The sequence below is a fragment of the Hyperolius riggenbachi genome, chromosome 5 (genome assembly GCF_040937935.1).
Source record: "Hyperolius riggenbachi isolate aHypRig1 chromosome 5, aHypRig1.pri, whole genome shotgun sequence".
NCBI classification, from domain to species: domain Eukaryota; kingdom Metazoa; phylum Chordata; class Amphibia; order Anura; family Hyperoliidae; genus Hyperolius; species Hyperolius riggenbachi.
The window spans coordinates 280565149-280577157 of NC_090650.1; the positions used below are offsets into that span (position 1 = coordinate 280565149).

General features: G+C 41.3%; 1 protein-coding gene across 3 annotated transcripts in view; it reads right to left on the reverse strand.

Moving 5' to 3' along the window:
• The window catches only part of DCDC2 (doublecortin domain containing 2), a 276455-nt gene that overhangs the window by 211854 nt on the left and 52592 nt on the right, over nt 1-12009 (reverse strand). For 2 of the 3 annotated variants that reach the window (XM_068236974.1, XM_068236973.1), the window contains exon 3: nt 4645-4659. The exons of the other annotated variant lie outside the window; for it this stretch is intronic. In XM_068236974.1, the coding sequence (XP_068093075.1) occupies nt 4645-4659 (15 nt within the window). The remainder of the gene's footprint in view (nt 1-4644; nt 4660-12009) is intronic. 3 annotated transcript variants of the gene reach the window in all.

The following is a 12009-nucleotide window of genomic DNA, read 5'->3' on the forward strand; positions in this document are numbered from 1 at the left end:
AATGTTGAGAAACGCTGATCTAAAGTTTAGATAGTTTACAAAGCATATCTATCTGCAAACAACTTCAACAGTTTATGATTATGTATTCCTGTGATACAATGAGGGCAGCCATGTTCTGTTTGTCACATTGTCACAGGCTGAAAGCTGGAGATGCTATCAGCTTGCCTGTGTGTAAATTCAGTCCCCTTTCCTCCTCCTCCCTCCTCCCCTCTGCCTCTGAAATCTCTGGCTAGTAACACCTCCCCCTCCTCCAGACTGAGCTCCCATAAGCCCTTGCTACTGTCTGAAAATGCCAAGGCACTGTATAAAGCTGTGTGCGAGGCTTGTTTAGTTTATAGGGAATTAGAGTATTAAAACAAAACAAAAAAAGTATTTGGCTTGAGGAATGCCTTATAAACTATATGAAAGGAAAACAATTATGCAGTGAGTAAAAGTTTATCCACTTTAATATTGTTTCTCAAAAGGCAGAGAATATTAGCTATGCAAAAGGTAAACAGCTCTGCCTGAGAAAAAAATGCTGTGTTGACAAATTAAAAAGAAAATCTGGATTCTTACCAACACACAATTGTGATAGTGTCTGTAAACCGCTAGTTTAAAACTACTCACATGCAAATAATCTCTGCAGCTACAATGTTTTCATAGTTCTCATATATAAAAAAGCATCAGAAATTACAACAGTCTTTGCTGTCTAAATACTATGGCACATGGGCAGCCATACTGTTGGCAACCGTCTGCTAAATTATTATTGAGCAAGACTCATAAATATTCTGTGGTAACAAACGTTGCCAAAAATGTTTACGTTTTCAGCTACAAATCACTGCAAGTGAATTTACCTTGTGGTAAAACACAGACTTAACTTCATAGAAAATTTCTAGTAACAGAAACCTGTAACTGCAGCAAATCTCTGTGCCACAAACAATGAGATGCTTGCTTCAACTTTCTAGCAAGCAATAAAAAGATGACAACTGGGATCTGATTGGTTGTAGGGATGCTCATTTGGATTCCGCGGAAATGCAATTTCCGAAATTCCGATCGGAATTTGCATTTCCGCATCGGAATGCGGAAATCGGTAATGCAAGTGTGTTAGCCGGATTTCCGCCGGAAATCGCGGATATTTCCACCGGAAATTGCGGAAATTCCGTCCGACTTTAACATCGATTTTCTCCAAAACTATGAGGTCTTTTTGAAAACTTTTGTTTTGCATCTTGTTCACAAGATTCAGTTTAATAAACCCTGAAAATTTTGTGTTTCAAGGACTTATGGGGGCTTTGCTATTAACCGCCAAAGTCGGCGGATTTTAACTGTAAAGTAAAATGCAGAAAATCTGCATCTGCTTATTTTCTGCATTTATATTACAGTAAAAATCCGCCGAGTTTTGTGGTTAATAGCAAAGCCCCCATAAGTCTTAGAAGCACCACATTTTCTGGGTTTATTAAACAGAATCTTCTGAACAAGATGCAAAAAAAAGTTTTCAAAAATACCTTATAGTTTTTGAGAAAATCGATGTTAAAGTCGGGCGGAATTTCCACGATTTCCGCCGGAAATTCCGCATTGGAATGCGGAAATTGGTACCGGAAAGCGGAATCGGTAATTGGCAATGGCGGAATGCGGATTTACCGCGGAATCGGAAATTGGCATTTCCGACCATCTAATTGGTTGTGGCCAGAATAGATCTTTTCAGATGCTTCAAATACATGAGGAACTAACCATACCACTACTTTATAGACTATGGAATCACACTTCTAAAACAGTTATAAATAAATGAGGCATAGCACATAACTCATTTGTATGGGGTGGCACATGAAAGAACGCCCTGGCTGCTTGTCAAGTCTGAGTATGCAGGCAAAGGCTGGACGGTCCCCGTGTGCCTCTTACTCTATCCCTGCTGTGTGTCCTCCACTGAAGCCTGTGTCCCCTACATTTTGCGTATGTATAATAAAGTTGCCAGTGAGCTGGGCTGCCACTCAAATTCCCAGCAGCGTTAAATACTATTCCCCCTCTGGGTCATAGCAACTCAGAGGGAGACGTAATTTGGGGTCCAGCAATTACCAGAACCCCAAATTACCCTTGTATATATAGCACAATATATAGCATTAGTGCTATAGTGGCACCCAGCTTCGGCTCCAAAACGACCAGCTTCATGCATTTCCTGCTGTATGGGTTATTCTCACATATGGCAGCAAATGCAGGTGAAATAGGCTTAAATAAAGCTGGAGAATACACACAGCAAGGAGAGGCACATGGAAACTGGCCATCCAGTGTCTGCCTGTATACTAACGAACGTGAAAGGCAGCTGCACCAGTCTTTTGTGTGCCACCCTCTATCAGGGCCTGAGCCACAATGCATGCGTTTTTCAAAGATTTTGAAATGCGGATTAAGGCGTTTTAACGTGTTAAAACGCATTAAGCGCGTTTCAAAAATGCTTGAAAAAAGCATGTTTTCATAAAAACGCAGCAGTGGGCTCAGGCCCTCAGGGTCGGTCCACACTATGACAGTACTATAACATACCAGTGGTCTGTGCTTGCATTGACTGTGGAGAGGAGGCCTGCCATATTATCAAGTATGGCAAAGCATTCTCTATATGATAATTATCATGCAGGTCGGAAACAAACCTTTATGTGGTAAAAATGAACTTTGTGAACATGCCCATAAGAAAGCATGGGTACATTCAACCATTTTACATTGGTCTACTGCCATCCGATCCATAAAACAGTCCAACAGAGGACCTAGTGTGAACTGACCCTATATAAATGTAGCAGGAAAGTAAAATGAAAATGTACATCAATATTGTTTCATGTGGAAAAAAATCCTACAGTACATGGCTAGATGCACAGTAGAATAAAATACACATACTACATGTTTGCCTGCCTCTATCACTACTTTAGCCCATGCAGATCCTATAACTGAGGATAATAACAAATATACATTTTCATGTCATAACATGGAAAATGGCAATTTGCAGCCCAAATCCAGGTACAGGTGTTTCCGTATCCTTGTAGATGCTCTTTTTACCTGTTGTAAGTTGCATTATTAACGGATGTCAGTGTCACTTTCCAGGAACCTAGTTAGAAGTCTTTCCTGTACTGAAGACCTTTATTGCTATAGACTGTACCCTTCTTAGAGAGTTCGGTCTGTGCCCACCTCCTTCTTCACTCTGACCAGCATAATGCAGAGCAAATGACAGCACCTGAAGTGCAAGGTTTTAAAACCACCACATTTATAGAGTTGTCAATCAGTTCAAATTATTGCCACTCCTATAAGGGCCTGCCGCTTATCTGTGATTGTTACTGTAGTGACCATCAGTCAGTACAGTAGTGATAATTGCCATATTTATAAAGCAACATCAGCATACTCTTCACTTTATAGATGGTCAGATAGAATATACCACTTTCATAATAGCAAACACTAAGACTTCATGGTGATCAGTGACATTTGAGAATGAGTCAAATGCCCTGATTGCTAGTTTGCCACAGATCGCCACTTTAAAAAGTGATAATACACGGTTGCATGGTAAGCCAGTTGGCATACCCCATTGTCAGATGGTGCAGTTGCTCACAGTGGCAATCCAAAAAGATGGCAAACACAAGAGGAGGCAAAGATTTGCACCAGCATGACAGGGGAGCATGCACCACTAACCATGGGCCTGGGGGTAGGGGAACACATGCACTTGGGGATGCGGCCCAGCAGGGGGCGGGCCAGCAGGCAGCAGCAGTGCTAGTATGATTTTCAATAGATTTCTGTCTGCAGTGTGTAGGCAGGCTACCGATCTCTGATCAGATTCATTTTTCACTTTATAGCTAGAGGTGGGAAGACTTAAAACCATGGTCAGGTTTTCATTGCTACCTGCATCATTGCTGGGAAGCTTTTTCTTCACTCCCCATTTCAGTCATGTGACAGGAAATGGAGGAGAAACCTTCCTCTAGCAAATGAAAATAGGAAAAGAAAAGAAAGCCTCTACAGGGGCCTATTAGCGGTATCATTTTCTGTTCCAATCAAATCTCCAATTGGATAACAGCAATTGGAAGAAAACGTTTGGAAATTATTGATCATGGCCATAAAAAAGATGATAACTTATAACCAATCCGATCGTTTCAGGTGAAATCAATTTGCAGAACGGGTTGACCACTGGCAGGGAAACCGATCGATAATACGATGTTGTCGAATGGCACACCTACCGAATGGAACACCCTGTAATTTCAACCAATCTGATTGTTATTATCGGATTGGAAAGTCAATCGGAACAGATAATTGCACCATTAATGGGCACATTGAGAGATGCCACTGACACCAATGTCCCCTCTAGATCTTTATTGTCAATTGCTGTGATAACCACAGAAGTTTGAAATTCAATATCTTATTAACAACTGTTTGCTTGTATGAGTCACAAAAGGGATACATACAAACTTCTAGATGGTTTACTTATTCCTGATACTAACTAAAAACGTGGCTGGTGTTACAGTTTAGTTCAATTGTTAGCATGTTATGAGGGTAAGCCCACTTTGCTTCCTGGTTGGTCTGGGTTATTTTGCTTTAGTCAGGTCAAAGATATATTATAATGTGTATGGTAGTAGAAGTTCTATATCCTCAGTTATAGGAAATATTTGATGTTTAATACATTGCTAGTCCTAAAGCTTTTATACTTACATCCTCTGACGGGGACTATTGATAGAAAAAGGACAACATTTCCGTTAGTAGAGTAACTAAATTCACATTTATTGGTACTACTATAAAAATGCATAGAAAGGGTAATCTGCAATAAAGTGGCCCTGATTTACTAACGTTATTCTGGCTTAAGAGTCGGAGACCACTGAAGAACATGCGTGATCTGGAATCCTGGCCTACATGTTTTAAATTGTCTGGTTTTACAGTTTGCAACCCTTGCTGTGACATAACATTATAAGGGGGGGCTGCAGAAAGGTTAATAAATTAGCGTTTTTAGACTGCAGACTTTGTATAATAAGGACCAAGTCATACAGAAGATTTTGCTACATTTCAATTAAACAATGTATGAAAAGTTGAAAGCTGAACAACCACTGATCCACCATCAACCATGTACATTTAACTGAATAAGTGGGTTCAAACAGTCGTAATTGGTGATTGCAAGCCATACATCAACGGTGGCAGTTATTCATGGTTCTTAAAGAGGACCTGTCACAAAAATCTTAAAATTTAAAATACATAAAAATAAAAAGTACATTTCTTCCAGAGTAAAATAAGCCATACTGTACATCACTTTTCTTCTATGTTGCTGTCACTTACAGTAGGTAGTTGAAATCTGACATTACCAACTGGTTTTTGGGTTAGTCCATCTCTTCTTGGAGGATTCTCAGCATGGCCATCATTGCCTGAAAAAGATTTATGCAAAGATGCTGGCCAGACTCCCTGCTTGCTGCACATTTTTTGGCAGGCTAACAGAGCAACTGCCATTCACTGAGTGTTTTTAAAAATAAAGAAAACCCTGAGAACCCCCCATGAGAAGATGGGCTAGTCCAAAATCTGTCAGTAATGTTAGATTTCTACTACTTACTGTAAGTGACAGCAACATAGGAGAAAGGTTATTTATGGCTCATTTTACTCTGGAAAAAAACGTACTTCTTATTTGTGTATGTTTACATGTATTTCAAATTTTAAGATTTTCGCGACAGAGGTCCTTAAAAGAGAAACTTTAACGAAAAGGGGAAAAAAATAAATCAATACATTGCAAAGTGAGAAGTTAAAAATAAAAGAGAAATCAAGAAATGGCTGATATTCAGCCTACACATAATCATCTTTACTACTGGCAGATATGAAAATACAGGCAGCACCTATTGCCATTATCTATAAGCACACCCCCTAACAATGCAATGGGCTGAAAGTTGTTTTTTTTTTTAGATATACATTTGCACAGAGGTAGATAATAACAATGAGCCCCTATGACGGCACCCAAACTTCTGGCCGCAAGGGGGAGCACATATTTCCTGCTTCCTAGTGAGAGGTTTAGGTTACAGAGGGGGATAGTAGAATATCAGTAAAATTACTATTGGGAACATCTCACGCCCATTTTACCAGGCACCCCTTTTAAATGTATGCCTTTCAGGACCCTGGAGCAGTTACAACTTTCACATTCCCTATGGATAAGTCACTATGCATTAGGGTTGTAGCACTGGTTTGGCTGTACATTTGTGCAATCCCTTCAAAACTACTTGTGTGATATGTTGTAATAATGTGCCTCTTCAAAAATCCACTTTCTTTCTTTTGTTGGTTGTTTAAATTGGAAAGAACTAATGCATTTTTAGCAAAATTTGTCACAAGAAAAGAGGCAGCTAGGAGTTGCCAGCCCTACTGCACTGTACAATAGTGTATACAGCACTGAGTCATCTCTCTCAGAGTTCCTGTGTCACACCACAGTGACTAAGCTAGCATGTATTTGCTTTATGTGTAAGGTGTGCGGGTAGATAAAGTGTGCGCAATGCATGTGGGGGCCTGGGGTCGTCTTTCAAAGAATGGAAAAAAGGTCAATAATTCTGTCATGTATTTCCATTCACAAGGTTGAATTCATTTATATATTATAGTTATGTAACAGTATAACAAATGTGAACTATTCAATTGAGTATAATGATGCTAACCAACATAAATTATATATGGACAAGACAGTCATCTTGTGAAAACTAGCACAATAAAGTAAATAGACCAGATTTTGGTGATGATATCTCAGTACACAAGGCATTATGCTGGTAGAAGGTCAACTTTACTTATTTGTTGTATTTATAAAGCACCAACATATTACGCAGCGCTGTACATTGGTTAAGGTTACAGACAATATTTAGAGGTGACATACAGCAATAAGACAATACAGGAATACATGCAAACCAGATCACGCAGCACAGTATGAGTACCAGATAATGCTTAGTCACTGGATGGGAGCATGAAGATTAGGCAAGTCGAGTTCATTCAGATCCATAGGATGGGTGTACAGTAATGGAGGTGCATGAACAGGAAGGAGACATAAGGAGGAGGACCCTGCCGAAGGCTTACAATCTAGAGGGAGAGGTAGGGACACAAAAGGTAGGGCACCAGAGTCAGACATGGATTAGGATGTAATGGGGCCCTAGGCAAGGTAGTACATTTGGCACCCCTCTGTAGTCCTTTTGGTAAGCTGAAGTGGAGATTGGTCAGAGAAGGTGGCAGGTGCGCCTCTTGACACCCACTAGGCCCTAGGCACCTGCCTCAGTTGCCTAGTGGGTGATCCTGCTCTGACCAGAGTTCTGCTGCGGGTTTAGAGCACCAGTGAGAAGGACGGGGGGGGGGGGGGAGGGGGCAGAATGAAAAGGTGCATTTTGAGGGCTATCTGAAAATAATCAGGAATTGATCCCAACAAGTTCAAACAGTGGCAAGTAAGTCATTGACATACAACTGCATGCTTTGTATCTGAAGGTATCCTAAAGTGAGAGGAATACAGAGGTTGTCATCCTCATTCTATAATAAACAATACCAGTTTCCTGACTTCTGTGCTGATGCTCTGTCTCTAATACTTGGAAGTCACTGGCCCAGGATGAGATGCAGATCAGATGGTCTGGTCTAATCCCACTGGCTGCATGCTTGTTGCTGGTACGTGACTCAAAAACAATTCAAGCCTAAAGCTCAGTGTGACAGCCAGGCAACTGGCATTGTTTAGAAGGGAATGAAGGTGGCAGCCTCTGAATAAGTCTCACTTCAAGTTTCCTTTAAAATAAACTTTAAAATGTCATATTAAACCTCTTGAGGACCACAGGCTTACACCCGCTAGTGACCAGGCCATTTTTTACAATTCCGCACTCTGCAGCTGTAGCAGTTTATTACTCGGCCATACAACTTAGCAGCCAAATGAATCTTGCCTCCTTTTCTGCCCACCAAAAGAGCTTTCTGCTGGTGGGATCTGATTGCTGCTGCAATTTTTTTTTTAATTAATTTTATTTATTTAGTTTTACTAAAAATGTCTATTTTTTTTTTTTTTTTTTTTTTTATAAATTCCCTCCAACCCAAATCTAATCACTGTGATCATCTCTCATAGGCATCAGCCTATGAGAGGGATCACATCGTTGGCCAGAGCAAGCACAGTGGAATTCTGTCCGGGGGGAATTCAGCAGGAAGACAGCCTGAGGGGAGAAGGGGATCCTGCACTTCATGGTTTTGGAGGGGATGGTCCTATAACAGCAGCCCAATGAGAGGAGCTCAAAGAAGCGGCTTCCCGGGTGGGAGGGGTCGTGTGCAATCTTAGGGGCTCTCGTTCTCATTCTCTCAGTATGTAGGAGGTCAAGAGGTGGCAGGGATAATCCAATGATCTTTTCCACAGTGCTAATCACTTTGTGGAGTTTATTCTTCATTTGCCAAGTAGGCCTACCAGCTCTGCAGACAGACTGGTGTTTAATTGTCACCCATGACAACATCTGAATGGAGTTTAAATTGAAAGACTGTGTAGGCATGGGTTTCTCTTATATGCTCCAGTTTCATTCCATATCCCCACAGCATACTGTTGGGTTATAAACTATCACAAAAGCGTGGGATGGTAAGAGCTCATTACCAAGCAGCACTTGGCTTTTAAAGTGAACCCGAGGTAAGAGTTATATGGAGGCTGCCATAATTATTTCCTTTTAAGCAATACCAGTTGCCTGGCTGTCCTACTGATCCTCTGCCTCTAATACTTTCAGCAATTGACCCTGAACAAGCATGCAGCAGGTCAGGTGTTTCTGACAATATTGTCAGAACTGAAAGAATAGCTGTATGCTTGTTTCTAGTGTTATTCAGACACTACCGCAACCAAATAGATCAGCAGGGCTGCCAGGCAAATGGTATTATTTAAAAGGAAACAAGTATGGCAGCCTTCATTTCATTTCACTCTCACCTCGGGTTCACTTTAAATAGCTGCAGGGAAAGCCTCTCTGCAAATGTAAAGGCACAGGATGAGGCATTGCATCTGCAGTACCTACGGTGGGTTAATTGGCCTATGCCCACAACTGGACCTAGAGAGTGGCTAAGTGCTTAAGCTTCAGACACATACTAGAGAGAACTCAGCTGAGATGGCCATTTGTGGCCAGCTTGACCGAGAATTCAGCATCTCTATAACTGCACACAATGTGGCATAGCATTCCAGCATGCCAGGTCTCTAAATTACACCATTACACCAATGAATGAGCATATTGTGTTCCTACATACACTGTCAAACACAAGCCACTCTATCATGAGCCAACCCCCCATGCCTCCTCCAATATCTATGAAAACAGTACACATAATTTTACTAAACCCAAACAACATGTCACAAAGTGATCCATTGTACTAAATGCTTGTTCTGAGGTTTTGTACTGGCTATAGGACAAAATGCAAAGCATACTACAGCACCTAAAGATCTGATATTATATACAGAATTGATAGGTGAGGGTGATGCCAGTGACTCCTAGAACCCAAGGTCACCTACAGATGAAAAGAAAGAGTCTAGGAGCCCAATGGTGCAGTATTGTCTTGTAATGTGGTAATGGTGAATCAAGTAGTACTTATATACTCATAATGGTGGGTTGCAAAGCATACAACAGCACCTACAGATCTGATATTATATACAGAATTGATAGGTGAGTGTGATGCCAGTGACTCCTAGAACCCAAGGTCACCTACAGATGAAAAGAAAGAGTCTAGGAGCCCAATGGTGCAGTATTGTCTTGTAATGTGGTAATGGTGAATGAAGTAGTACGTATATACTCACAATGGTGGGTTGCAAAGCCTTGCAACCACCATTTAAGCATGCGGGAAATAAACTGTTTCCACTCGGTTCTCCAGGTCTGTGCACAGGAACTGGATGGTCGATCTGCTCAGGATCTTTAGAGTTTATTAAAAACTATAAAGCCACCACTTCTTATGAATTTTAGATTATGTCACATCAAAAAGGATGGAGGTACCTCCACCTTGTTGATGTTATATATACTGGATAGTGTAATGGTTAAGGGCTCCGCCTCTGACACAGGAGACCTGGGTTCAAATATCGGCTCTGCCTGGTCAGTAAGTCAGCACCTATTCAGTAAGGAGGTCTTTGGGCGAGACTCCCTAACACTGCTGCTGCCTACTGAGTGCGCTCTAGTGGCTGCCTCACAAGCGCTTTGAGTCCGACAGGAGAAAAGCTCTAAACACAAAAAGGAATTATTATTATACAGAAAGGCCATTCTCAATTGCTCTCAATGCTGTCTGCTATGGTGGTTTAGTGATCTTTACATGACAGTTGCCTTTGGGCTGCATTTTTCCAAATGTATTTGGATGCCATGCAAATTGGATTGCGTCAGTAGATCTGCTGGAATCTGGCCGCACTAAGTGCAGCTGGAATTACTGTGCTGCTTGGGAGTATTTATAAAGGATCATCCTCTTCTACAGACTGCATGTATTTTGTGGGGCATTTATACACTCCGTTGGTGTTGCCTACATAAAATATACAATTCTGGATACAGATAGCTTCAGGGCCCTTTCACACTGTCACGGTGTGGTGCGGCATTTCAGCGCAGGCTACCGATAGGGCAATGAAAGTCTATGGGGGAGTTCACATTGCACCGGAAGTACCCTAACGCAAGCGCATACCTACGTTGCCGTGCGGCTCCTGCAGGGACCTGCAGAGGTAAGCGGCAGACCGGAAATACTAACATGGTAATCCCTGAAGGTCTGTTTTTGACAGTGCCGCACCGCTACTCTGCAGTGTGAAACCAGCCTAAAGTTCTTGGCCACTAACATTCATTACCCTGGAATACACACACTGTCCCTGTCACACAAACATACAGTGCTGGGCAATTCTGTTTGTGTCTGGCAATCTTTTATTGACTCCAAGAATAGAGGAATGGTGGTAATGAAGACCGGGAGTTATGGGGAGAGGAAAAAATAGATAAAATCGATACTAAGACAGATTAAGATGTATCATGGTGTTCAGATAGAGAAAACTATGGACCCAGATTTGCTTGAATATGTCTCTGAATTATTATTAGTATTATGCATTTAAATATACAAGCTCATTCTGTCATACAACTTTGATGTTTCAAAGGAAACCATGGGAAATTACAGCTTTGAATTCAGCTTCAAGCACCTGGTTATTTATAACACCTGCAATTTGCGTGATTGGATCAGGAAAGAATGGGAATTTCGCCTGCCGCAGCTGAAGGTCCCTATGAGAAACAGTTATTATTAGATCACCTCTTTTCCCTTGTGTACAGCCTTTATTAACTAGCACTGATTGTAGAACAACAGCTGAAAATACTCTACACCTTGCTGGATCAAAGCAGCTTATCTCACGTCTGTTAAACTCGGTTAAGAGTATGCCTGAAGAAATTATGAGGCCTCTCAACTCTAATAGGGACAGACTAGGGATGGAGGTTAGAGATTAGGTTAGCATCTTCAAAATTTAATCCCATATTACTAAGCATGACCTCTGACCTGAAGTTAGCTTGCCAGAGGCATTTGCAAACCTGCGTATCCTGATGCAAATGCAGGTTCGCAAACATGGTCACCGAAGCGAACTCCATCCTTATTGGCCAGCTGACAGGTCAAAGTTCATGCTGGGAATTATGAGATCGAACACTGCTTCAAGCAGAGAAGATATGAGAAGATTTAGGTATCCGTGAGTCTTTGTGGTAGCCTCGTACACAAGGACACCTAGGCAAAAACTGAGACCAGGAGCCCAGTGGTGCAGTATTGTAGATACATTGAAAATTTGTAGGTAAATGCAGCTATACTCATAAAAGAGGGTTGCAGATCCCTGTAACCACCATATAACCCCTGGGTTTGAATACAGATTTAAATCTAAATGTATTTTTGCAATGATTTCAGATGTGCATGTGTTTTTCCTAAATTTGGTATACCTTTGCTATTTATTTGTGATTTTTATATAACCACCGTATAAGTCTGCAGGAAGTTAACTGTCCCCACTCGGTTTTCCAGGTCCAGCCAGAAGCTGGATGGTCACTCTCCTGGGTTATTATTCTATAGACTTCTAATAGTTAAAATAAGAGGTAGTCTCTTACCTCTCCA